The sequence below is a fragment of the Cavia porcellus genome, unplaced genomic scaffold, assembly GCF_034190915.1.
Source record: "Cavia porcellus strain 051 isolate PalLab524CR breed Dunkin Hartley unplaced genomic scaffold, mCavPor4.1 scaffold_28, whole genome shotgun sequence".
Classification (NCBI taxonomy): Eukaryota; Metazoa; Chordata; class Mammalia; order Rodentia; family Caviidae; genus Cavia; species Cavia porcellus.
In genome coordinates, this window is record NW_026947511.1 from 43170205 (window position 1) to 43196755 (window position 26551).

Consider the following 26551-nt stretch of genomic DNA (forward strand, 5'->3'; position numbering starts at 1 on the left):
GGAGGGGAGGGGTGGAGAGACGCAGGGCTCGCTTGTGGCGTAGAAACTGTTTCCGGGTTGCGCTCCCGGAAGCAGGAAGTTGTCGGCCCACCCCTCCTCGCCGGGCGGCTTGGTGTCCCCGAGGCGGGAGGAGCCCGAGGGGGCGCGGGCCCGCATGTGAGTGAATGGGCCCCGAGGCCGGGAGGGGGGAGGCCGCCCCGTGACAGTCTCGCCGCCGGTCAGGTCCGAGACATCCTCGCGCAGCCCCTCCCTCGCCGCTACCGCCACCTCTCACCTCGGTGCTGACCCCTCGCCTTTTGCTGACAGCCTCCCCCGCTGCTCCCCTGGGGTCGACTCCCTTGAGACCGAACTCTGGTTCCTTGGCACCGCCGAGAAGGGAAAAAAAAGGAGCTCGACTCCGCCTGAACCCGTGTCTCTAGCGTCACAGGAGCATCCCCAGCATTCGCGGTGCTAGCGAGGTCCAGCTTTCACTGCCCTTGGGACGGATCCATTTTTCTGAGTGTGCACTTACTACGTGACACAACCTGGCATTTTGCATTTCTTGGTGCGCTTCCGCGCGAGCAGATGAGCTGCTTTTTTTGTAACCGCCTTGTAGCACAAGGAAAGTCTCCTGGTTGTGTTCCCGTAGTGTTTTTAAGACCTGAACCTGCAGGCCATATTATTTCTGATCTAAGTGCCTGCAGAGCCTTGGTATTCAAACATATATTACTTTTAAATTAGATAACCAGGAGTCGGTCATCTTGGCACATGGCTGTAATCCAGGCACGCAAGAGGCTGAGGCAGGAGAAACTTTGCGAGTTCGAGGCCAGCCTGAATTAAGGAGCTAGACCCTGTCTCAAAATAAGTCCATCACCAATCAATCACTTTACAATAGAGACTGCCCTCCTCTCCCTAGTGTGCTGACCTTATTTCCCATTGGGCAGTTTCCACACTGGAATGGTCTATGGACATTGCTCCTTTAGTACATTTGTTTTTGAGGAGTCGCGGTTCCCAGGAAGGAACAGGGTGCCTCAAAAAAAAATTGCTGAGTTCATCTCTGCTGCCTTGCAAGTTCACATAGTGAAAGTTCACATAGTCCGACTTGCATGCCAGAAAGAGGCCCTGTTTGTCCCTTAGGACTCTTTGAGCCTTGGACATTTTTCAAGACCCAGTTTGGATCCCAGCTCCCCACAGCTGCTTTAGGACGTGTAAAGGAGGTCCAGCTGCTAGGTGCCTAACCTCCACCAAGCCCTCAAGGGGTTAATGCATTAAAGATGAATGAATAAATGACAAGGAAACGAATAAACTGTCAGTTACATTCAATGACTGTCAGCAGAATGATCAGTTCTCCACAAACTTAAGTACTTTGTATAAATTTGTTTATCTGGTCAGGTTCTGTGTCTGAAGGGAATTTCCAAGTCTAGTCTTTGTTTTATGTGTTATTTCCTTCATTTATCTCTGCCTTCAAGAAACAGCTGGGAGGCAGGGAAACATGTAATACAAAGTGACAGAGTGGCGGAAAGGGCAAAAGGCAAAATCAGAACTGAGTGTAAGCAGGGCATGGTGGCACACGCCTGTAATCCCAGCACTCAGGAGGCTGAGGCAGCAGGGTCACCCAAGTGCGAGGCCAGCAGGGGCTACACAGGGAGACCTTGCCTCAAAAAAACAAGGCAGAATCGAGGCTGAAGTCGCACAAAATTCACTTACTGGATGAAACGGGACTAGCTAGCTGTGTGAGGCCAAGGAAATTGTACTTGTGAAAGGGAGATGGTCTCAATATGCAGTTCACGTTGGCACTGAGCTCACTGTGTAGCCCAGGTTGGCCTTAGACTCATGGGGATCTTCCTGCCTCAGCCTCTCAAGTACTGGATTACAGGAGGGCACTACCACCCGTAGCTTGGACTTTATCTTGTAACAGTTACTGAATATTTAATATGCCTGATACTGGAATAAGTATTTTATATATATATCATTTATAATCCTTTTACAGGCTTAGGCTCCGTAGTATGTATTGGGGCTGTTCTGTATGTGGAAAAACCCAGGATTTGTACCCAGCTCTTACTCATTCCAAGGCCAGTGTCCACGTGTGCCCAGCAGAGGGCAGGCCTGTTTGAAGGTGTTCAGTGTGACTGGTGTGTGTTTCAGGACAGCTAGGTAGTGGGTGGCAGCCAGAGAAGGTGGGCAGAAGGCAGAGGTGAATTGCTGTGTAGTAGCCCGCAGAAGAGCTGTGGAGAGCCCTCCCCTGGCCCTTGGTGTGGCGTGGGAAAGAGGTGGACGTGAGGATGGAGAGGACTTAGCGATCCTTTGAGTGGCGGCTGGGGGAGCGTTGTTAAATTTGGAGAACATTTGGAGTGTTCCCATGAAGAGGAATACCGGAGGAGGAACGGGTCAGAAGGGGGAAATAAGAGTCCAGCTGTGGACAGATGGCAGGCCGGCACTAGGAAGCGGCAGCGTCCAGTGGGTCAGTGGGCAGGTAGATAAAGGGTGGACCCTGAGGCATGACCGGGAGGGAGACCCGGTGGTTAGAGACCTGGAAGGGGTGGGAAGAGAGTCCAGGGCAGTCGGGGTGCGCCAGCACTGGTGAGGGAGCAAGAGGGTTATGCCAAGGCTTGAGAGCTCTCGGGACTGGGCACCGGGCCCCAGTGGCAGCTGCCAAGGAGATCAGATAAGGAAATAATGCAAACGCACCTGGAAGCCACGGCTACCCTCAGCAGCGCTGCTAGAGTGCGGGCCGACACAGGAAGGACTCCAGCGGGTCAGTGGGGGCAGGGCTGAGGACAGGACTCCAGGGAGGGAGAAGGCAGGCCTGCACCCACAGAGGGGAAGGCTGCTGCTTACTTTTTAATAGTAGGACCTGGAGGAGCTGAGGGTAGGAGCAGATCGAGGTAAGTGTAGAACTGTGGAGACTCCTTCAAAAGTGTCAGCCTTAAAAAATCAAAGCACCCCCACCGTTTACTGTAGATTAAGTAGATGAGAGAGACACCGCAGGAGAATGTGGTATGAGATCGCTGGGTGGATCCTGGATCTTTGAAAAGATCTTGTTAGGGAAATTTGACCATGGTCTGAATACTGGGCAGTGGGAGAGAATTACGGTTTTAATGGGATTGATGAACCCTACAGAGAATACCGTGCCTCCTAGGAGCTCCATGCTGATGGGCTTGGAAAGGCACAGAAATTGCGTCTGCAGCTGAGATGGTGGGCTGGTGTGAAAAAAATTCAAAGGATGATAAAGTGGGGAAACAGTGAAATTCTCTGAACTGTGATTTTTTTGTTTGTTTTTGAGACAGGATCCAACTATGCAATATGGGCTGGGCTTGAATTCACTACTCTAGCCCAGGTTGGCCTTGAATTCACAGTGATCCTCCTGCCTCGGCCTCCTGATCACAATTGTGCATCACCAGCCCCGGCTTGCTTTTTTTTTGTCTTGTCTTTTCTTGGCACCAGGGATTGAACTCACGACCTCGAGCTTGCCAGGCAAGCACTTATGCTGCTGAGCTAAATCCCCAGTCCCTTGCTTTAACTTTAAGCACTTAGTGCACTTTTAAATTATTATTTATATATGTAATTGTATATGAATCATTTTAACGTTTTATTGTTTTTCCCTTTAACTTGTCCTAATAATTTTTATTACATGCCAGGGAACATTTTCCCCCTTTAGCAGAATGTATTTTCTATTAATTTCATGAGATAAAATAGAATGGAACAGAGTGACAACTTTAAAGAATGCATGCCATAGTGCATAGTTAACATAATACTGGAAACCGGTGTGGGACAAAGTGAAAATACAGTGCTGAGTGTGTTAGCACAGTGCCTGTAAACTCAGAACTCAGGAGGCTGACGCAGGCGGATTGCCCCAAGTTCAGTCTGGACTACATGGCACCACGTTATCTAAAAAAAGAAAAAGAGGCCAGGGATAGAGCTCAGTGGCATAAGTGCCTGCCTGGCAAGCGCAAGGCCTTGCTTTCAGTTCCTGGTAACAAGACCCTCATTCATAAACCCTTTTTAGATTATAAGGTTAGAATCGTTGTATTTTGTTATTAATACTTTACTGTAGTTTACCATAGACCTCTGCATGCAGGAGAACGAACATATAGACCCGGCACTGAGTCCGGCATCCCCGGGGGGCTCGGAATGGGTCCCCCTGCAGGGCGGGGCCCTGTCCATCTGTATGCGAGGTGCAGGGATGTCCTAACTGCCGGTGACCAGCCTGTGCCTTGCAGGTTTCAGAAGCCGGCGCCTCCGCACCTCCCCCTGGGGCAGCGCTCGCCTCCACCAGAGCCGGACCTTCCTCCCGGAGGTAAACTGTCCGCTGGCCACGGGTCGTCCAGCCGCCCACTCCGCGCGTAGCCATGGTGCCGCGTTCCGGGTTTATAAGGGACAGCCGATGCCAGACTGTCCCTCTGTGTGGCTGTTAAACCTGCCTCCGGTTTGTAAGGACAGTTTGGGCTCAGTGGTCACAGAACCCAACCGTGGGAAGCACCGAGTCAGCACTTCGCTCTTCCCGTAGGGGTCTCTAGCCCTGGCTCTCCTGGTTCACGTCTCAGACTCACTTTGTGCCCGGTGACATCTGTTAGAGTTCACCGGGGGTATGTGATTACAACATGAATCGGAGGAGCTGGTGGTTCATGCCTGTAATCCCAGCACTTGGGAGGCTGAGGCAGGAGGATCAAGGGGCTACATATGAGACCCTGTCTCAAAAAACCCCAAATTCTAGGACTCAGTGACCTGTGTTTGTTTATTTGGTGCCAGGGATTGAATTTATGACCTTGCGCTTGCCAGGCAGGCGCTTATGCCAGTGAGCTAAATCCCCAGCCTCCGTCTTTTGTTCTTATTTTTGTTTTTTTCAGTGACTTTTAATATATTTGCAGAGTTGTGTAGTATCACCTTTTTTGTAGTACTGAGAGTTGAACCCAGGGCATTCACACTGAGCTACATCCCCAGCCCACTTTTAGTTTTTATTTAAAAAAACTTTTATGGCGCTGGAGATTGAACCCAGGGCCCTTGCGTGGAACTATATCCCCAGCCCTTTTGCATGCATCTTAAAGTTTGGAGCCAGGATCTTTCCCAGGCTGGCCTTACACTTGTAGTTCTCCTGCCTCAGCCTCCTAGAGTGCAGGGATGCCAGGCTTGGCCCCCACGCTGGGCTCCAATGCCCAGGTCTTTAATGTGGACTCGAGCTCAGCTCTCCCGGGTTCACACGGAGGAATGGACCCCGAGCAGAGGTCTGAGATTGAGCCCTCGAGCAGCTGCCAGAGTGCTGCCGATACCCACCACTGCGGGTGCAGGGCATTTGCTTCAGTTTCTTACCCTGAGTACCCTCCTGTGCCTGTGCTCCTTCTTGGAGCGCGCTGGCCTCACGGGGCATTGTCCTAGTCCTGCTCACCCCTTCAGTAAGCAGACACTGCCAGCCCGAGGGCAGAGGGTGATGGCCGCGGTGGAGAAAGGAGAGGCCGGAACTTGGGGTCCCAGCCCGGCCTCCCCTTGCTTCATCCGCCTTGTGCACGGACCCTGCAGCCCCTGTCTCAGTGTGGCCTGCACCACGGAGCCTCTTGAAGGCGCTCACCAAGCTCAGCCCGGGGCACTCGCCAGTGACCTCGAACCCTGCCAGTTCAACCCGGGGCCCTTCCCTGCCCCCCTCAGGCCATCACCGTGGGACAAGCGGTGTCTCACGTGATGTTGGACCTGCCTTTCTCTCATGGCTGGTGACATGGCTTCTTTTCCTCCACTTCCTAATGATCTGTGCATCTTTTTCGAGAAATGTTTTGTTTTTCTTTTTTTGACTTGTTTTTTGAGACAGAACTCTCACTTTGTAGCCTCGGTTGGCCTCAAACACACAATCCTCCTGCCTCCACCTCCCAAGTGCTGGGGCCTTTTTGAACACTTTGGCCTGGGTTGTATTTTTTTTTTTTTTTTTGTCTTTCGTTTTTATCGGTACCAGGGATCGAACTCACGACCGCCTGCTTGCAAGGCAGGTGCTTACGCCGCTGAGCTAAATCCCCAGCCCCGTATTTTTATTATTAATTTCTTTGTTTAGAGACAAGTTCTCACTGTGTGGCCCAGGTTGGCCTTGAACTCACTTGAGACATCCATCCTCCCCCTCAGCCAGTTCTTTGTAAACATCCACCTTAATAGGAGAGGGAGAGCAATGCCGCCTTCCACTGGGCTCTTCTGGGGCACTTATTTCACGTATTTTATTCCCCAAGCGCTTCTGTTCTCAGAAATCACTATGTGCTCTTTGAGTGAGGAGAAGCTGCCTGCTGTAGGGCAGAGGACAACAGTCATGTCACTCTGGTAGGGAACATGGAGCCCGGAATGTCACAGCCACCACCTATCTATGCCTTGAGTTCGAGGCCAGCCTGGGCCACATAGCGAGACCAGGTGTCAAAAACAAACCAGCCAACAAAGTGGCTGTGAAGTTACTGTGAGTTACTGTGAGAACACAAACTGAATTTTGAAATTCATATAGATTTTAGGTTTTTTTTAAGTATCTAAGACACCAATAAAATGACCTTTGAGGTCTGGCATTATGTTCCTTGTTTTGGTTTTCAGGCAGTCTCACTGTGTAGTGCAGGCTGGCCTTGAACCCACAGAGGTCCTCCTGCCTCAGCCTCCTCAGTGCTGGGATAACACCACCACACCCCCGATGCTGTACTTGTGGGGAAGGATGAGGACTCAGCCTGCCCAGTGCTTCCGTGTTGTCCGAATCCTGGCTCTGGCAGCTGCAGCTCCTGAGCCAGCTCATCTCCCACAGCGGATCTGTCTGGTAGAACTGCCAGGAAGTCATCAGTCGATACCATTATCACGTTCTGCTCTGTCTTACTTCTCTCGTTGCTGAGACAAAATACTTGACACCCGGAATTAAAGGAGGAAAGGTTTATGTGGCTCACAGGCAGGGTGGCACATGGCACAGGGGCAACAGCTCCTGGCAGCCAGAGCATCGGGAGACAGCAGAAGTAGCAGGAAACAGGGAAAGTCAGAAAGACAGGGACAGAACGAGTCTCTGTCTGCCCTGTTTATTGGACCTTGTGTACCCCAGGGCAGGTAAGGCATCGCACCCTTACTCCCAGCACTAGACCTCGGATCAGTCACACACTGTTGATTCAGGCACCTCTGAGAAGCCCACCTCTCATAACCAGGTGAGGCTTTGGGGAGACCCACACACAAACCATAGCGTGTTTATTTTTATTTTGTAAATGACCAATAGCAGCTGGGCATGATGCCCAGCTCCTGTAATCCCAGCACTTAAGAGTCTGGGACAGGAAAATCACTGTAAAATCAAGGCCAGTCTGGGCTCCAAAGTGAGTTCAAGGCTAGGTCCATACATTAAAAAAAAAAAACCAGTAACAAATCTGTGATTGGTTTCCAAAGTCCCAGCCCCACTGGGGAGAGCTGGGGATGTGGCTCAGTGGCAGAGCTCTTGTGTTTTGTGCACAAGGCCCTGGGTTCAATCCCAGCACCACCACCCCAAAAAAATTACCAGTCCCATCAGGGACCTCCCACACTCTGGCCGGCCCTTAGCTATGAGGGGCTGGGACTAGTATGGAAACTGGCAGTGCCAGTGGTACTCACCTATGTTCCCAGCAACTCTGGAGGCCGAGGCAGGAAAACCATTTGTTTCCCAGCGTTTGATACCAGCCCTAGTAACATAGCCAGGACCATCTCAAAATAAAAAGTAATAATGAAAAACCATTGTACATACAACGGCTTGCCGTTACGGCAGTGGCCAGCATCCTCGCTGGGTTTAATAAAAGTCTTTGTCTTCAAACCCTGCTCTGATGCCTTCAGCTGGGGACGGTCACAGGAAGGCCCTTCAAGGAGGAGGGACTTTGAAGAGACGGCCCTCCTCTGATGTTCCTTTTCTTTCCTGAAGGGATTTCGAATTGGAAGACATGGATTTTGCTGCTAACGAACTCAGCATTTATGACAAACTATCAGAGACTGTTGACTTGGTGCGACAGACCGGCCATCAGTGTGGCATGTCAGAGAAGGCCATCGAGAATTTCATCAGGCAGCTACTGGAAAAGAACGAGCCCCAGAGGGGGCCGGCCCAGTACCCTGTGCTCATCGCTGTGTATAAGGTACAAAGGTGTCGCCCAGGCTTGGGGAGAACCCACACCCTAGCATCCTCCTGTAGAGCCTTAGGTTTTCTTTTTCCTTTTCTTTTCTTTTTGAGACACTGTCTTGCTATGTATCAGGCTGGCTTTGAACCCACTCTGTAGCCCAGGCTGGCCTCAAGCTCTCAGTGATCTTCCTGCCTCAGCCTCCCAGCTTCCAGGCGCGCCCAGCTGAAAGCTGTGGCTTTGTAATGGAGCTGTATTTGTGTGGCTGTAAGTGGTGGACTCAGCCCACTGTGGTCCACTAGGAGCCTCCGGGCCTCACAGTTCTCACTTTGATGCCTTGGTGGCTTAGGGAAGGCCGACAGAGACAGCAGGAAAGGCCTGCTCCTCTGTGCCCAGGCGTCCCCTCCTGTCCACTGGGATCAGAGCTGACCCTCACCCTTGCCCGCCTTCCCTCTAGGCGCTCCTGACGCTCGGCCTAGTGCTGCTGGCCGCCTACTTCGTGATCCAGCCTTTCAGCCCGCTGGCGCCCGAGCCCACACTGGCCGGGGCCCACCCCTGGCACACGCTCATCCGCCACATCCGCCTGCTGTCCCTACCCATCACCAAGAAATACCTGCCCGAGAGCAAGGCTGCCGTGCTGCCCGCGACAGAGGAGGACAGGCAGCTGGCCGGTAGGCGCCCTTCCCGCCTGCTGGACTCGGTTATGTGGCTTTGGGTTTGGGTTGTGGTTGCGGTTTTGGTCCTTTGAGACAAGGTGTTGCTGCATAGCCCTGGCTGGTTTTGAACTCACAACCCTCTGGGCAGCCCCCCAAGAGTGGGGTTTATGGGCACGCAGCACACCTTGCCCTCTTCTCGTGCCATCCCCACCTCTGACGTGCGTTACCTTCATGGGGTTGATGAGGGAGGAGGTAATGGTTACTGATATCTAATAAGAGACGCCTTCTTGATACTGTTTTCTTTAATTCAGACCCCACTAACTGTAGGACAGGTTTTATCATCCCTATTTGCAGAGGGGGAAACTGAGGCTTGGAGAAATTAAGACGTTTGCCCGGCAAACACAGCTGGTGGCATGTGAACCCCTGTGCTGGGGATCAGTGCCTGTAGGGGGCTCTGACAGTATCCTTATGTATTTTCTGCTCTTGGGGGAACCCTGTCCCCGAGGAATATTTAGTAAACAGCTGTCGATTTGCTGAAAGTGTCTGAAGCCGGCTCACTTTGAACAGACCCTGGTCTAGCAGTCCTTAGCCTGTCGTGCTGGTACATGCCATTCCCTCAACTGCCATGGTTTATTTTTTGTTTGTTTGGTTGGTACCAGGGATCAAACTCACAACCTTGGACTTGCCAGGCAGGCATTTATGCCACTGAGCTAAATCCCCAGCCCCTGCCTCGGTTTATTTAACTTAGTACTCAGTGACATACCACTTTTGCCAGTAAACTGAATTTCAAAACACTTAAATTTAGTAACAGGGCAGCCACAGCAGTACAGGAGTTCTCAGTCTGACAGACCATTTGACCATTTGAGACATTTTCTTTTGAGAATAAAGTAGCATGTGATAAGTCTTGAAACTTACTTTTTTTTTTTGGTCTTTTTCCTTTTTATCGGTACCGGGGAGCGAACTCACGACTGCCTGCCTGCCTGCTTGCAAGACAGGCGCTTATGCCACTGAGCTAAACCCCCAGCCCTGTTTGGAGAATTTTTAGAATGGAATTTTTCCCCTTTTTAATGCTAAGGCTCAAACTCAGCACATCATGTGTGCTTTACCACTGAGCTGTGCCCCAGCCCCTTTTGTGGTGATTGTCTTGGTTACTTTTCTCTCCTTGCTGGGACAAAATACTGGACTCCCAAAATGAAGGAAGGGAAGGTTTGTTTAGCTCACTGTTTGTGGAGGTTTCAGTCCGTAATCAGCTGCTCCAAGGCAGGGTGGCCTGGCTGAGGGGTAACACTTCAGGCAGCAGCCTGCCAAAGTGGGGCAGAGCATGCCACTCTTCCTCCCTTGCACTGTTCACAGGTCACCCCTGCCCTCCAGGGCAATGTAGCACTCACAAAATCTCCCTGCCCTCCTCTTGCACAGGCTGAGGATGTTTACAAAGTAAGAACCCTGGCTCCCTGCCGAGTCCTCAGTTAGACTTCTAGACTTCTCAGATTGACACAGTACATCAACCATAACAGCACATTTTCCCAAGCAAGAGACATGTGCATTAAAATTGCAAATGGAAGCCAGTCATGGTGGTGCAGCCTGTAATCCTGCCACCCAGGAGGCTGACACAGGTGGAGTTCAAGAGCAGCCTGGACTACACAGTATGAGACCCTGTCTCAAAAACAAAAATTCACAATGGAATAAGAGTGTTTTATATAACCCCATTCTGAAATCTTTATGATCCAGGGTAACTTTCTCAAAATAACGTTTTTAGAGCTGGGTGTGGTAGCGCACTCTGTAATCCCAGCATTTGGGAGGCTGAGGCAGGAGCATTGTTAGAAGTTCAAGACCCATCTGGGCTACAAAGTGACCCAAGGCCAGCCTGAACTGGTGAGACCCTGTTTCAAAAAGACAAAAAAAAAAGATGTTTTTAGAAAAAAAAGTACTACATTAAGCTAAGCTTTGTAGTCATAATGTTACTTTTTTTTGTTGTTTGTTCCCAGGGATTGAACTCATGACCTCGAGTTTGCCAGGCAGGTGCTTATGCCATGGAACTAAATCCCCAGCCCTATGTTATTCTTTAAAGCAAGACCTAATCAGTCATAAAAATCAACTTAGATTGGGTTTCCTTTAGAAACTATTTTTGTGCACTTGAAGAAGTCAAGGAGACACTTGACTTCTATCAGAATCAGAGGAGGGGACATGAGATGAGAGCTCGGCATCTTGGGTTCCTGGGTTTTTTGGTTTTTTGTTTTTTTTTTTAACTAATATTTAGATTTTAAATTCCGGCCCAACTTTTTCACATCTATCAGGAGGGTTGTTTTTGAAATACCATCAACAGACCTCAAAAAAGGAAGTTTGTAGCTGCTTTCTTTCCTTCTGAGCCGGGGTCTCTGCATGTCTGGGCTGACTTTGTTCTCCTGTGGCCTGGGCTGACCTTGGACTCCGTACCCCGCCTCGGCCTCTGAGGGCAGGGCCACTCACCACTGCCAGCAGGCTCTGCGAGTTTTCCCGTGGGGTCTCACAGCAGGTGGGGGAGATGTTAAGCTGTTGGCTTCCCCGCATGGCAGCCTCATTCTCTGCCACATGAGACAGGGTAGCGGACCTGGCTGGTGGCATGGACTTTCTCTGCCCTTGGGTCACTTAGTTCCCAAATACGGTCAAGGCAGGAGACCCTGACTGCTCCTGCTCTAAGTTGTAATTTAAATAGGTAGGAAGCTTTCCGGTCTTATCTGCACCCCACATCCTGCAGCTCACTTGACACTGGCGTCCTGCTCCTAAATTCTAAGTCCTTTTCTGTGTGTGTGCCATTAGGGATCGAACCTAGGGCCTTTGCACTAAGTTGCATCCTTAGCCCGTTTGTTTTTTGTTTTGGGGGGTTTTTTTGGAGACAGTTGCTCAGACAGGACGGCAGTCTGCCTGCCTCAGCCTCCCAAAGTGCTAGGATTACAGGCATGAACCAGCACATCCCAGTGTGCAGAGCCTCCGGGTGAGGAGTGCCAACTGGCCTTGCAGGAATCCTCGCTCGGGGCACACGTCGGTGACTGCCATCTGTGCCCCCTGTGCCCTCGAGGACCGGTGTCCTCACAGGGCTTTCTGGTAGCGGCACATCACGTCACGGCAGCCCCGAGGAAGGGGCTTGGCACGCTGACCACTTTACAGACGGGCACACTGAGACACAGAGGGCAAGAGCCACCGTAGAAGCCTGGGCAGCCATGACCCAGTCTGAGACCTTCCCTCTGCCGAGACCCCGAGGGCTGCACACTGTGCCCAGGGGCCGCTTCCTGGCAGGTTTGGGGTTCTGTGGGTCACCCTGGCCTTTCTCTTCTGGCACCCCAGGCCCCGGAGGTAGAGTTCTTTGTGGCCACCAGCCTTGAGGAGCTCCTGGGCGCTCTCCCCGGCCGCGCCCTGCCTGCTGCCGCCTGCCTCGGCCTTCCTCATTAACCCACAGCCGCCCCGCCCCTCGCTCTCGGTTCTTTCTCTTTTTCCCCGGCCTCATAAATCTTTGCTGCTGGTGGCGGTGGTCTTACTTGCCAGGCAGGTGCTGTGCCGCTGAGCTGCATCCCCACCTCTGCGGGTTCTGAGGCAGGTCTCATCGTGTAGTCCAGGCTGGCCTTGAACTGGCCACGCTCCTGCCTCGCCTCCCGAGTGCTGGGAACACAGGTGGGCACCACCACCGCCAGTTTAAGGTGCAGCCGCTTTTTTTAGAGGTAGCAGGCTTGCTCACTTTTTCTTTTCTTTTCCTCTGTCAGTTTTTCTTTCTTTCTTCCTCCTCCTCCCTCTGACTTCCTCCCTCCTTTGTTCTTCCTTCCTTCTTTCCTTCTTCAGGGAGCATTAACCCCGCCACTCCCGTGCTAAGTAAATGTCTACGAGTCTAAGCTCTACGCTGCTAGCTCCTCTACTACCCAAGACACCCAAGACAAACTTGGTTTCGAAATTTTTCTGTTTCTGTTCAGATCTGTGTGTGTGTGTGTGTGTGTGTGTGTGTGTGAGAGAGAGAGAGAGAGAGAGAGAGAGAGAGACAGAGAGAGAGAGAATGAGAATGTGTGAGATTCCTGGGTTGCGCTCACAGAGGAGCACTTACGTAACTAACATTTTTGGCGTGGCGCTCTGATGAGCGTCGGAACGCCCAGGAGACCCCGCTGGCTGGGTGGCCCGCAGCATCTGCTTGCAGGGCCGGGAGGCAGGAAGCCTGGGGTCTGAGGCCGGCGGAGTCGGGCTTCTTCCCACAGGCTCTGGGTCTCCCGGTGCCTCGTCCCTGCGGTGGCCCCGAGGCCGGCTGGCTCCTCATGTTCTGAGCCATTTACTTTTCCGTGAACTACATGTTCATTTTCTCTTCCCGTCTAGAATTTTTCTCATGAAGCAGGAGCTCACCGTGTGTTAGAGGTTTTGATTCTGTGCCTTTTCCATGCACGTAGCGGTCAGATCTGTCCGTTGTTTCTTTACTTTGCCTTGTTAAACATCTTATTTAGGAAGCGCCCTTGCTCCAGCTTACAAAGATCATGCCCTAGTTTCCCTCTCCTTCTTAACTCCCAGCACTCCTGTCTTTGTAGACAGCACTTCAGCACTAGGAAACTTGATTTTTAGTTCTGTCCTGGTGGTGGTTTTTGAGACAGGGTCTCACCGTTTAGTTTAGGCTGCCACTGGGCTCACTGTGGATGGAGCCCACTCTGACCTCGAAACTGTGGTAACTGACTTTGTGCGCCCCACCACACCTAGCTTTTACATTAGTAACCTGGGAGTTTTTAAATTAGTAACCTCTCTCCAGAGCAGCTCAAGCTCCGCAGAGAATGGAGGGAAAGCACTGAGGGGTGGCACACCTGCCAGCCCCACGAGGACACTGCCTCCCTGTCAGACTGCAGAATTACCAACAAAGCCGGGGGTGCAGCACGGCGGCACACCTGCTGGCAAGTGTGAGGTCCTGAGTTTGAGTCCTAGTACCCCCCAAAATTGCCAACACAATTCCAAAAAAGGGAGAGTGGCACTAAATAGATCATGAAAAGGAGGCTGGGGATTTAGCTCAGCGGCATAAGCGCCTGCCTGGCAAACTCGAGGTTGTGAGTTTGATTCCCGGTACAAAAATAATAAGAAGAATAATGAAAAGAGTGCCTATTACAGTGTGAGAGATGAAACAAGAGGACAGAACGTTACCTTGCTGGGATTTGCTGCTGAGAAAAGGATCTCACTTACAGGGTTGGCTTACAAATTAATTCTAGGAAGTGAGTGAGCTGGCCAGTGGGGATCTGCGCAGTGAGTCTGGCTCTGTGTTTAATTATAGTAGCTTTATGAATGCTTTACTATCTGGTGAAGACAGCCCCTCATTTCCTTCTCAAAAACGTATTGTTAATAACTCTTAAAATGAAGTAACTGAAATAGGACAGCCTAACTGGTAATGAGCAGACCTTTCTCCAGGAGTACGCAGATGGCCAGACACACGCAGAGATGTCAGGATCCTGAGTCACCAGGGAAATGCAGAGCCAGGCCGCATGGTGCTAGGCGTGATGGTGCACGCCCTGAGTCCAGCTCCTCAGAGACCGAGGTGGGAGGGTCACAGGTTCAAGGCCAGTCTGGGCATTTTGGCCAGACTCTCAGAATGAAAGTTTTTTTTTTTTAAAGTCTGGGAATGTCGCTCAGTGGAAGACTTGCCACAGGATTCGAGCCCCAGTTCCACAAAAACCAAACAGAAATGTTTTTAAACCCACAGAGAGACAAAAGTGACCATAGTAAAAAAAAGAAAAAACCCAGACAATAACAAGAGAAATTGGAGCTCTCACCCACACTGATAGGAATGTGGAACACTGTGCCTGTTTTAGAAAACAATTTCGCACTTCCTCAAAAATTATGCTTAAGAGGCCTGAAAACATGCATCTGCAGAACTGGTCTACAGATGTTCACGGACACATTAGTCATGAGAGCCCCAAAGCGTACACAGCCAAACGTTCAGGAGCTCAAGTGAGGAAGCAGCATTTGGTTATCCACCCCGTGGAGTACTACTCGGCAGTGAAAAGAGTGAAGAGCCCTGCCAGGAGGCTGCCTGCGCCTTCTCGGTCTTACGCAGAGTGAAAGAAGCCAGACGTAAAAGGCCACACACGGTGTGATTCCATTCTTATGAAACGCCAGAATAGGCAGATCCATAGACAACAAAAGCAGGTGCTTGGTTGCTTGGGGCTGGGAAGGAACGTTTGAATGCACGGTGACCGCAGCAGGTATGACATTACTTCCCTATCAGGCTGGCCGCACCCAGCGGGGTGGACCAGGACCCACTGACCGTGCGCGGGTCTGTTTTTTGTCTGGATGAGTAGGTTAGCATTTGATGAACTGCACTTTTTTAGTATAAAGAAGGCCTTCCCTTCTTTGTTTAAACAAGAAGTATGGCAGCGGAGCAGCAAAGGCTGATGGGCGGATTCCAGGCATCGCCGCGGCCCTGGCCCTGTCCGGCTTCTTGCTGCCCCAGCTGCACAGGAAACATCAGGGATCAACAAACTAAAACACTTCTCATTTTTGTTTTTTATTTCTTTTTATTTTAAAATTTTGGGGAGGCCGGAGATTTAGCTCAGCAGCATAAGCACCTGCTTAGCAAGTGCCAGGTCCTGAGTTCAATCCCCAGTACCGAAAAGAAAGAAAGAAAAGAAAGAAAAAGTGCAAACTGAAACAACACTGAGACCGGGCATGGTGGTGCACACTATAATCCTCGCCCTTGGGAGGCTGAAGCAGGAGGATTGCTGCAAATGTGAGGCCAGCCTGCATTACATAGTGAGTTTGTTGATTCTTGATGTTTCCTGTGCAGTTGAGGTTCTGCCCTGAACGTTTTGAGCTATGCCCACGTCTTGAACAGGTTTACCTATTTGATCTCACAGGTTAAATGTTTCTGGTCTTTTTGTTTGCTTTTTCCTTTTTATCAGTACCGGGGATTGAACTCATGACCACACACTTGCAAGGCAGGCGCTTATGCCGCTGAGCTAAATCCCCAGCCCCGAAATGTTTCTGTTTTAATGCATTTTGATTTTAGTTGAGTATACGGTGAGACATACAGGTTTAGAGCCAGTCTCTGCGTGTGGACAGCCCGGTTTCCCATCCGTCAGAGAGACCTTCTTCTTTCCAGCTTGTGTTTTGGGGCCTTTGTTAATAATCAAAAGGCCGAGTGCCAGGGGTGGCTCTCGCATCCTCTGCTTGGTTCCTCTGGTCCGCGTGTCTGTTCCTGGCCAGGACCTTGCTGTTTCAAGCCTGCAGCGGTGACGCCCCTGCTTTGCCCCTGCTTTCCCAGGGTGGCCTTCCTTGCTGTGCTGGGCCCCTTCTGGCTCCATGTGGTTTTGTTGTAAAGCTGTTTGGGTGGAATGAAGTTTCGGATTGTTTTCTTAGCTCTGTGGGGAGTGCGGTTGGTGCTCTGACTGGGGTCCGTCCATCTGTGTGTCACCTTGGTGCCCGGACCATTTGGCAACACTGCCTCTGCCCGCCCCGGGACACTGTCAGGTGTTTTCTTTGATCTCCTTTTTCAGAGTGCTATACTTTTCGTTAGAGAGGTTTTTCACTTCTTTGCTTTGGTTAATTCCTAAGTATTTATTTTTCTACAAGTTATTGTGAATGATAATTTCTTTCTCAGGGGGTTCGTTACTAGTGTAGAGAAACACTGATTTTTGTATCCTGAATTATACATTTTAAAGGGATGGACTTTGTGGTATGAGTTTTGTCTCAATAAAACCCTCTCCCTTTTTTTCTTGAGGTATGGTCTCGCTATATTGACCAGGCCAATCTTAGACTCACTATATAACTCAGAATGGTCTCAAACTCAAAATCCTCCTGCCTCAGCCTCCTGCACCTGCCAGTGCACCACTGTGCACAGCAGTAGAGCCGTTTTATAAAAACATACTAACTACACAGGGAGAGCAGAATTCACATTCTGGGCCGGGTGTGGTGGCACACACCTGTAATCCCAGCCCTCGGGCGGCAGAGGCAGGAGGATCTCTGTGAGTTTGAGGAGGCCAGCCTTGGCTGCAAAGTGACGCTCTTTCCCTCCAGTCCTGCCCCCTCATTGCAGCAGGAGCTGGGCCAGACCCACAGTGCCCAGGTTGCCTGGAACAGAGGCCATGGCCTCCTGCTGCCCTCTTCTAGGTGGATTTAGGGTCTGGGTGGGCAGGGCCACCCCACCCTGCTTCAGTAAGAGAACCGGTTGTGGTCTCATGCCCGGTGTACTGATTTGTGCACAGGGTTTGAGGGAGACTTGACGCCCTTGTGCGTCAGCCTCCGCCCACAGCCGCTGCGCTCGGTCGGTCTGTGTGCTCATTTAGGTCTTAGCTATGTCCTTCCTCCAGCTGTCACATTTACCGTTCTTGTTAAAGTTACTGCTTGGTGTCCTCACATTGCTTGGCATTTCGGCTTCCCTGCTGACGGCTCGCAGAGAGCTGGCTTCTGCTGCTTGTTTCATGGTGAATTTTCTTTTTGGTAGCAGAGTTTCTCAAGACTCGGGGAGCACAGCCCTCGGCTCCCCTCCTGGTTTCCAGAGTACTGTGCTGTATTGCTTTCCTGTTCTTTCTTGGTTCACTTCAGTGGATCTTGTTCCTGTGCCGAGTGTTCAGGGCCTCTTTACCTGAAAGTACCAAGAGCACCTAAAGTCCATAATAAAATTAGAATTAAACCTAGGTGTGGCGGCGCATGTCTGTGACCCGGCATCTGGGAGGCAGAGGCAGGAGGATCACTGTGAGTTTCAGTCTGAACTTCATAGTGAAACTCTGTTCCCAATAAACAAACAAAAATGTAAATCATGCCTGGTAAGTGTGCAGTCATGAGTTTGATCCCTGGTACAAAAAAATAAATTTAAGGAAGTTACAGCTCAAGCATCCAGAACTGCCTTGTGCTGGCCCTGAAGCATGTTTGTTCAGGTTCCAGGAAGGGTCCTCTTGTACTTTATTCTCGTCTCTGGAGAAGACGGTCATGATGAACTGATTCTGTCATAGTCTAACGAGTGTCCCCATAAATCTGCAAATCTCCTCCTCCCACTGCCTGAGGGGCCAGGGCGGTGGGCCCAAGAGGTGCCCAGGCCTTGTGGGCAGCCGGGACAGGCCTGTCCCTCTGGCTGTCCAAGCTCAGGCCCCCAGTGCCATTCCTCTCCCACACATAACTGTGTCTTCCTCTTCCTGCCTCTCTTGGAACCCCTGGGTCACCACCCTGGCCCATCAGGAAACCCTGTCCACGGCCACTGATGACACCTCCTTTTCCTCTCTGGAGTCACCTCCTCCGCAGCACTGTCCCTATCACCTTACACCTGTCCCCAATAAACAAACAACAGCTTAAATTATCCACACCAGGTGGATGCCCCTGGCCTCTGGCCACCACACTGTGGGTGCCAATGTGCCAGTGTGGTGCCAGTGTGGTGTGTGGAAGTGACTGGCACAGGGCTGGCACGTCAGTGCCCTCCCATCCCCTTCCTGTGAGCTTGCTCCAGGGAAGCTTCAAGGCTGTGTGAGGGTGACACAGCACTAGGATCTCCCCAGCGTGCTGCACTTATCAGGCAGAAATGCAGGCAGTGTGACCCCTGAAGAATACTCCAGAAGGAAAGACACAGTCTGGCAGCTCCAGTGTGCCTCCAAGACGGGGGCCCTGGAGCCCCTGCAGCAGAGCGGTGCCACCATGGTCCTCTGGTTATGTCCACCTAGTCCCAGCTGGCCAGCAAGGGAGGGGCCTGCTCCTGACAGCGGCTTAGACAGCAGACTGCTGAGACCCAGTGTTCACCGCTGACCGCAGAAGGGTTTAGCCGCCTGACACTGTGACTTCATCTCGGCCCCGTTTGCTTGTCTCCTGCCTTTGTTCCTGGCCTGCTCCTGATTACAGCCCAGCTTGTGACACATTCTGGAACCAAATTAGAGTTTAAAATAAACACAGCTCTTGAGAACTCAAATGAAACCCAAAACAGAAGAGAAAGGAAACAGGAAGGAGTGCAGAGGCACTCTACACTGGACACTGTCGGGGGCAGGCGCAGGGGGAAACTGAGGCAGGCTGTGCAGCCCAGTCCAGCTCAGAGGGGGACCTACCAGCGTAGAGAGTCCGGCACAGTCGTCTGTCTCTCACCAGCTTGGGGGAGAGAGGGGGGTCCCCAGGTCAGAAGCGGTGGTCAGTGGGTGTTGCCAGAACCAGCCATGGGCCCTGGAAAGTCCCAGCTCTCCTGCATGGCCCTTTCCTCACCGGGGCCCTGTCCACGTTCTTCCTTCCTGGGTCACCACGGGAAGCAGGGGCAGGTACACAGCCAGAGCCGGGAGCTCCAGGACCCCCACAGCAGGAACCCAGTGGCGCAGGCTCAGGGGCCCTCGTCCCGGCCCGCGTGCCCAGGCATCTCAGCAGGCGGCACACAGGGCGAGGAGGGCAAGGAGGTCGGAAGAACTGCGTTGCCGCATGCTTTCCAGCTGCTGTGCTAGGTTTATTGATTGAATTTAGGAGCGTGCAGGAGAACGTCCAGAGAGGAGTCTCTCCTCTGCACCCCGCCCACTGTGCCCCACCCTCCTGCACCCACCTACTTTCTCTGTGTCGCCACTCGCAGGCCCCGACCCCTGGTGGCCCCATGACTGTGAGCACAACGAGTCGGAGCCAGTCCCTGCCAGCTGCATCGTCTGCGCCCACATGCTGCCCCTTGAAGTGATGCTCCCGGAGGACGCCCCGAAGATGTTCGACCACCTGCGGCAGCTGGTGATCAAGGTAAGGGGGTGCCCTCCGCGCCCACTGGGCCACCCGCCTGCGCGTCCTGGAATTGGTGATGGGAAGTCAGTGCTTCTGTTTTGCTTTCACACCAAGACTGGACAGCCCCTACGGCCTGAAGAGATCCAGCACTTCCTGTGCCAGTACCCGGAGGCGGCCGATGGCTTCAGCGAGGGGGTGTTCACCCACTGGCAGCGCTGCTTTCCTGAGCGCTGGTTCCCGTTCCCCTACCCATGGTGAGTGTGGCAGGTGAAGGCGGGGCTTAGGCCAGGGCTCCGGCACCGAGAGCCACCATGCGACAGCCCGTGTCCACCCCAGGGACCATGCCAGGCTGGGTGCCAAGGGAGGACAATGAGACGGGGCAGTAGGAGGAGAGGACCCCCCGGAGCCCCTAGAGGCCTGGCCCAGTTCTCAGCGTGCACCCCCTGGAGCTCAGGGTGGCCTCGACTAGGTGTGCCGCTCCTGAGCTAAGGGGTGCAAAGCACCCCATGTGCCAGAGCTCACAGCATCTTGGTGCTGCTGCATTTCACCCTCAGCCTCCGTGCTGGGTGGAGCCCCCTTGCCCGCTGCCTGCCTGCGGAGGAGAGGCTGCCCCGTTCCAGTGACACTGTCTGTTTGACACTTTTACAGGAGGAGACCTCTGAACAGATCGCAGATTTTACGTGAACTTTTCCCAGTTTTTACCCACCTTTCATTTCCAAAAGATGCCTCCTTAAAAAAGTGCTTTCTTCTTCACCCAGCACCTGTCCTGGACAGTCAGGTAGGGCATTGCCAGAGGACTTGGGTCTGGAGCTCTCCTCCCTGGGGACGGGACTGACGTAATCCAGCCCAGCCCTGCTTCGGTATCGAGGGTGCACTGAGGGGACACCGCATCCTTCATGTTCTCCCCTTCTGCTGCTAGCCGGGGCCCTGCAGGGAAGCCGGGGCCCCAGAAAGCCTGCCGAGCTCGCCAGCCTGTGTCCCCCTGTCACCTTGGGCCAGGCTGCCTCTCTGCAGCCAAGGGGTAGGGTCATCACGTCTGTCAGGACTTGAGTGTGCAGTGCGTGTGATTTCCCCACCTCCAGTCAGGAAGCAGGGGAGCTGTGTGCAAAAGTTAGGAACAAGTCACTCTTCTCCTAGGAAACATCGCAGAAACGATTCTGCAGGGCTGTCCATTTTGGCCAAAAAGAAAACAACGAACAAACTTGGTCATACATGGGGTAATCTGTACAGCTGTATGGCAAACCTGATAGTTTCTAAAACTTGATGGCCAAAACATAAAACAAATACAACTTGATGGCCTTCTGCAAACCAAAATCCAAGAGAAACACAAACAAAGTAAAAGCATGAAAGTGTGGCTTAAAAATTGTATCTTTAGCTGGAAGTGGTGGTGCATGCCTGTAATCTCAGCACCCAGGAGGCTGAGGCAGGAGGATTGCCATGTATTCAAGACCAGCCTGGGCCACATAGTGAAACCCTGTCTCAAAATGATAAATAAGTACAACCTCTTTTAAAAAATAAGACAAAAACTTCATACGAAAGGCGGTGTAGCTGAGTGGGAGAGTGCATGCTTAGCCTGTATAAGGCCCTGGGGTCGACCCCCCATCCCAAAAATACATATAAAAGAACTAAACCAATATGGTATTAACTTTTCCTTTAAAACAGCAAAAATGTTTATCCTTGCAGAAACCTTGTGTTTATTATTTGATAATAGTTTTGCTAAGCAAAGCTGGGTGTGCTGGCTCACACCTGTAATCCCAGCACTCAGGAAGCTGAGGCAGAAGGGTTGCCATGATTTCAAGGCCAGCATGGGCTACATAGTGAGTTCAAGGCCAGCCTCAACTACATAGTGAGACCCTGGCTCAAAATCAAAGTTTTGTTTTTTACAAAGCAAATACTAAGGATTCACTTTCTCACAAAATATAAAAGAAGTAAAATTCACCTTGGTGTTGAGGGCGACAGTGTTTACTTTCCCAAAGCTAATACAGCTGGAAAGAAAGAAGGAAGGAAAGAAAGAAAAGAAAAAGAAACACAGAAAGAAAGAAAACGAGCAAGCTAGCAAGCTGCAGACGAGCAGTGAAGGAGTGGTGAAGGGAACTGAGCCCAGAGAGCCCAAGTGACTCGGCCCTGTCCCCGAGCAGGTCTGTGCAACACCGTGGCTGCCCTCGGCCCCACCCGTTCCCAGCGTGGCTTCCCCAAAGTGGCACAAACAGGAGACGCCAGGTGTAGGTGGAGAAGCAGGGTGCGCAGGCATCGGGTCGGGGGTGGTTGTCCGCCCCGTCTGTCTTGTCTTTGAGCTTCTACCCTGGGGCTTTCATTCCCAGAAGGCGGAGTTTTCCTTTTTTAGAGGGGGGGGCGGGCTCAGCCTTTGCAGGGCTCCAGGTCCCATGCCAAGGCCACAGTTATTTTTTTTTAATTTCCCCAACAATGACTGTGCAAACTCTGGTTTCTGATGCTCTTACTTGGCTCCATGTCTACTGAACTGTGTTGAAGGAATTTCAAAGCCTTAAAAACAATCGTCTTTGTCTGGAAGTCAGAGCTCAGCCTGCCAGGCCAGCAGCAGAGGCGCCAGGCTCTGGCTGCCGCTGGGCAGCGGTGTGTCCCAGTCCCAGCTGGAGCACAGCCTTGGATGAGTTCATCTTCCTGCCTGCGATAGGGCGCTGGGCGCCGGCCTCTCTCCTCATCTCCACTCTCACACCCAAATACCGAAATCAGCTTCCCCGTCTGCTCGGTGCCCAGGCGCCCAGCCAAGGGCCGAGCTTCCTGAAGCCATCGCACTGCATGTGGCTCCCGGGGTGTGCTGGAAGGGGAGCAGCCCGTGCAGCCGAAGTCCTGCGAGTCTGGTTTCCCGGAGCTCCACTTCCCTGCCCTGGCCCGAGCTCTCCTTTCTCCCAGCCACCTCACCCGGCCCTGGTGCCCATGTGACCGCCTGTGGCGGGGGACAGTCCATGTCTTTGGGTGCTGGGTCCCAAAGCAGCTGTAGGATGGACAATAGGTGGGGGGGTCACTAAGAGGCTCTGGGCCAACCAGCGTGGGCTCGAGCCCCGCTCCACCCGCTCCCCGGGCCAGGGCTGTCTCTTCACCCCAGGTGTGGAGGAGCTGCCTGTCCCCTGCTAGGGGCCTGTTGGAAGAGAGGGATACACGCTTGTTTGGGGGACTTCTGGGATCTGTTCAGGATCGGATACCATGGCATCGGCCTATATTAGCTCCCATCTCCTGCAGGCCAGCTACAAAGCTCCCCGTCACCACAGCAGCCAGCGAAGTGGCTCTGCTGTTGCATTGGAAACAGAACTGTGGCCAGGGTTGGCCACAGGGCTGAATGGGCCAATACCCAAGGCCCTAGAGGCCTAGAGTGGTGAAGAAAGCAAGACCTGGCCAGGGCTTCCGACTGTGAGCCCTGCTTTAGTGGGCAGGAGCTGGGGGAGAAGCCTGGCTGAGACCCCTTCTCCCGTGGTCCCTTTCTCCACCCTGGAGACCCCCGCCGGGCCCAGAGCAGGCTGCCCCGACGCTGTCACTGCTGCTGGGTTCCCAGGCCAGGCTGCCATTCTTCGTTTGAATGAGTCACACGGCCAGGCTGCTGGGGCAGGGAGCACAGACGTGCACTTGCTGCTGGGGGTTTTTGTCAGCAGGCTGGTTCATGGGGTGGTCTTCCAGGGAGGAGCACAGATCACACCAGACTGCCCCGCTGTTGGCATCTGCTGGGCCTGCTTTCGTGAATCTGCAGGGAGAATAGCTTAGTGGCAGATCAGTTACCATGTGTTCAAGCCCAGCTTCCAGAGACAAAGATTCCAGTAAAATGCTGGCCTCTGTCTGCCTGTGAAGCCAGGCCTCCGCACAGCTGGGGATCCTGAAGCCTGGGCCGCAGCTGCCCCCGGACTGTAGTGGGGGCTGCTGCCCAGTGCCCACTGGCCCTCTCAGGAGCACCCACAGGAGAGATTTTCCCAGGGTGCCTCACCAGGAGATGCCACCCTTAGGAGGAGTGGCCTGCTCTCCCCTTCATCTCGGCTGCTGGAAAGCCCAGAGCAGGGTGCTCGCCACCCAGGTTTTATTTCTCTCTACTTTTCCTGCTTTTCCCTCTCCGTGTTCTTCCCTCCAGATGCACAAGGTGCACGACCTGTTTGCGGTTGGCAGCGGTGAGGCCATATTGCAGCTCATCCCTCCCTTCCATTGCCGGAGACACTGTCAGTCCGTGGTCATGCCAGTGGAGGCGGGGGACATCGGTAGGTAGTGTCCCCAAGAGGGCAGGGACTCCGTGGAGGTCGGGTTGGGTTGAGGCAGGGTCTCACTATGTGGCCCAGGCTGGCCTTGAACTCGCACAGTCCTCCTGTCTCAGCCTCCTGAGTGCTGGGATCACAGGCAGATGCCACCGCACCAAGCCCAGTTTTTAATTCAGAAAATATTTAAAGTAGCAAATACACCTTCAGAAAATAGCACTCTTTTATTGACAGGGTTGATGTATCTGTGCTTAGAAATAAAACAACCGATGTCACAGAGAGAAAGGCCTCCCTCCCACCCCCACTGTGAATGCGTGTCAGGTCAGAAGGGATTCTGGAAAGCACTGCGGGACTCCGTAGTTTCATAGGTGGGGAGGTCGAGGCCCAGAGAGGACGTCAGTCGGGCAGGGTGTCAGGTCTGCTGCCAGCCTGAGCGGGGTGGGACACCTCGAGAGAAAGCAGAGGAACCTTTTTAGGCCTGCGATGCAGATCCGTCGGAGCTGTGCAGTGTTGAGGGCAGTGGAGGAAACGGCACCTCCATGTGGGTCCCGAAGTCCCGGCGCAGCCTTGTGCCAATGACAGGTTTCTCTCCCCATTTTCCTGTTGATCTGCATCCTGCACCTTATACCCTAAAAATCACCCTGCCCACAGCCCCCTCGGTGACAATGGATATGTGGGTGGGTGACACCCTGAACCCTCCACATGCTCCCTGCCTCGCTGGCTGAGGTCCTAGGGCCCCTGGCAGAGCTCAGGCCAGCTTTGCGGCTGATTTCTCTGCTCTTCAGCCATTCAGGAGTCCCCGAATTCCTAGAAACCGCTCACCTCTGGGGGTAGGGAGCAGACTGCAGACTCTGCCAAGTTTTGGTCCAGGTCTTGCAGCTGATTTCAGTTTAGGAATGAAAAATAAAATCAATGCACAAATTTAAAAAGGTGTCCAGCAACAGGGAGAGGAGCTCTGATCCTCAAACCCAGAGCCCTGTCTCGCTGCGCCGGGCGGAAAGGAGCCCTGGGTCCAGCAGTGTCTGGAAGAGGTCAGCACAGGACGGGGCGAAGGAGAGAGAGGGGAAGCAAGCCAAGGAGAAGAGCAGGAGAAGCAGGAGAGCACGGCGGTAGCTAAAGCAGTGGCAGGGACAGAAGCCACAGCTGCCGCTGCTGCCGCCACTGACAAATGAGGACAGGAAAGCGGGCACTGAGCTCGGAGAGGAACAATCCAGTGTCTGGGCACTGAGACTTCCGATGCCCTGTGACAAGTTCTCATGCTGTGGAGGAGGAGGGGAGGGGCAGTGGATCAGCCACCCCAGGCTGGGGACCGCATCTGCTGTCAGCATACAGCATAGTGCCACATGGAAACCTCATCCCCACCTCACGACAGGCGGGCACCACTCTAAACTTAGCTGTCCAGAGGTCCTCCATTTCTTAGGGTTATTGTGCTGTGGTTCAGAGAAGCTCAGCCTGAGACCCACCCTCTTAATTCCTAAGTGTCCAAACAGCATCACCAGCCTCAGACACGATGGCCTCTGCACCCTCTGGAGAGCATTGGTTTCCCTGTTGCTCACAAGAGGTTGCCATGGGCAGTGCCACATTGCACAGTGATGGCAGCGGTCAGCCAAAGAAGGCTGAGTCTGAGGCTTCCTGGTGGTCTGTCACCCCCACCCCTCAAATGACAGAGGCACATGTTCCCCAGGCGAGGTGTCAGCTGCCCATGGTCCCAGCAGCAGGCATGGTGGCCCTTGACACCCAGGGTTCTGTCAGTGCCTGTCTGGGGACTCTCAGTGCCCATCAGAAGGCCTCCAGGAGCCCGGTGGTTGTCAAACTGACTTCCCCGTAGAACATTCTCTTTGGGATATCTCATAGGATACTCCTGTTCGAAGAACCCACCCTAAAAACTGCTGCTTTTGGTTTATCAGGACGCAACGTAGTGACACCATAGCTGATATAACCAAGGAGACTTCTGCTCCCCGTCAGAACCCATCCATCCCACCCTGCTAAAGCCCCTGGGACCAGGCTGAGAGTTGAGGGCCCACACCAACCTTGTCCCGAGCCAGCCATCCCTGCAAAGCCCCAAAGCCTGGTTTACACTGCCCAGGCAGGGCACGGAGAAGGCACTCAGGTTTGATGTAGTGCCTGCTGGTGTCAGATTGGCAAGAAGCAGCAGTGGAGGGGACCACTGTGCAGGGGGCACTCACAGATCTGGGGTCGGGGCCACCCTGGCCTCTGCAGTGTGTGCCCACGGCGAGGCCCGGTCCAGCCCTGTGCCACTGACGGGCTTGCCTGTCGCTGTTCCCTCGCAGGCTACGCCAGCACCGCCCACTGGAAAGCCTACATCGTAGCCAGAGGGGTGCAACCTTTGGTCATCTGCGATGGAACCACACGCTCGGAACTCTAGAAGGCAGAACTACCTACGAGAGCAACTCTAGCCCGGAGAGCCAGGTTAAAAGAGGGGAAATAAAAACAAAGAAACCACTTCCCAGCTCAGTTGCTTAGTCGCCTGCCCTTTACACACGTGTGTGTGAGCCAGCCGCACACTGGAGGAGGCAGCCAGGGGCTCCCTCCCTGATTCCCCGATGGCTCAGGAGGGGCTCTGCCCTGGCCACTTGGCACCTGCCTGGGAGAGACTTGGCTCTTCCAGACCCCAGCCACTGACTGACCCTGGTACCAGAGCTACCCTCCAGCAGGTGCCGTCTGCTCTCTTCCTGGCCACATCACCTAGGTTTTTTTTTTTTTTTTTTTTTTTGTCTTTTTTCCTTTTTATGGGTACCGGGGATCGAACTCAAGACTGCCTGCTTGCAAGGCAGGCGCTTATGCCGCAGAGCTAAATCCCCAGCCCCAACCCTAGGCTTTTTGGAAAGCCGTGGCTGATTAAAGAAACCAGATCACTGTGGTGTATCGTTTCTGAAGAACAGAATTAAAGTCTACGGAAAAGATCAGAACCCTGAGATGCGTTTAAGAAGTTCACCTCAGGCCGAGCTGCGGCTCTTGGTGTCTGGGCAGGGATGCT

At 53.0% G+C, this 26551-nt stretch overlaps 1 protein-coding gene across 2 annotated transcripts; it reads left to right on the top strand.

Moving 5' to 3' along the window:
- On the top strand, nt 1-26016 carry CUNH6orf89 (chromosome unknown C6orf89 homolog). Of its 2 annotated transcripts, XM_003473667.5 has the most exons (9): nt 1-156; nt 4200-4276; nt 7850-8057; nt 8497-8710; nt 19206-19360; nt 19457-19596; nt 19991-20120; nt 23436-23559; nt 25845-26016. In XM_003473667.5, the coding sequence occupies exons 3-9, from the start codon at nt 7869-7871 to the stop codon at nt 25937-25939; spliced, it is 1047 nt and encodes a 348-aa protein (XP_003473715.2). In that variant the 5' UTR covers nt 1-156; nt 4200-4276; nt 7850-7868; the 3' UTR covers nt 25940-26016. The 2 variants fall into 2 exon arrangements, with proteins under 2 accessions (XP_003473715.2, XP_005005459.1); XM_005005402.4 differs by lacking the exon at nt 4200-4276 and having other exon boundaries at nt 17-156.
- The last annotated feature ends 535 nt before the right edge of the window (nt 26017-26551 follow it).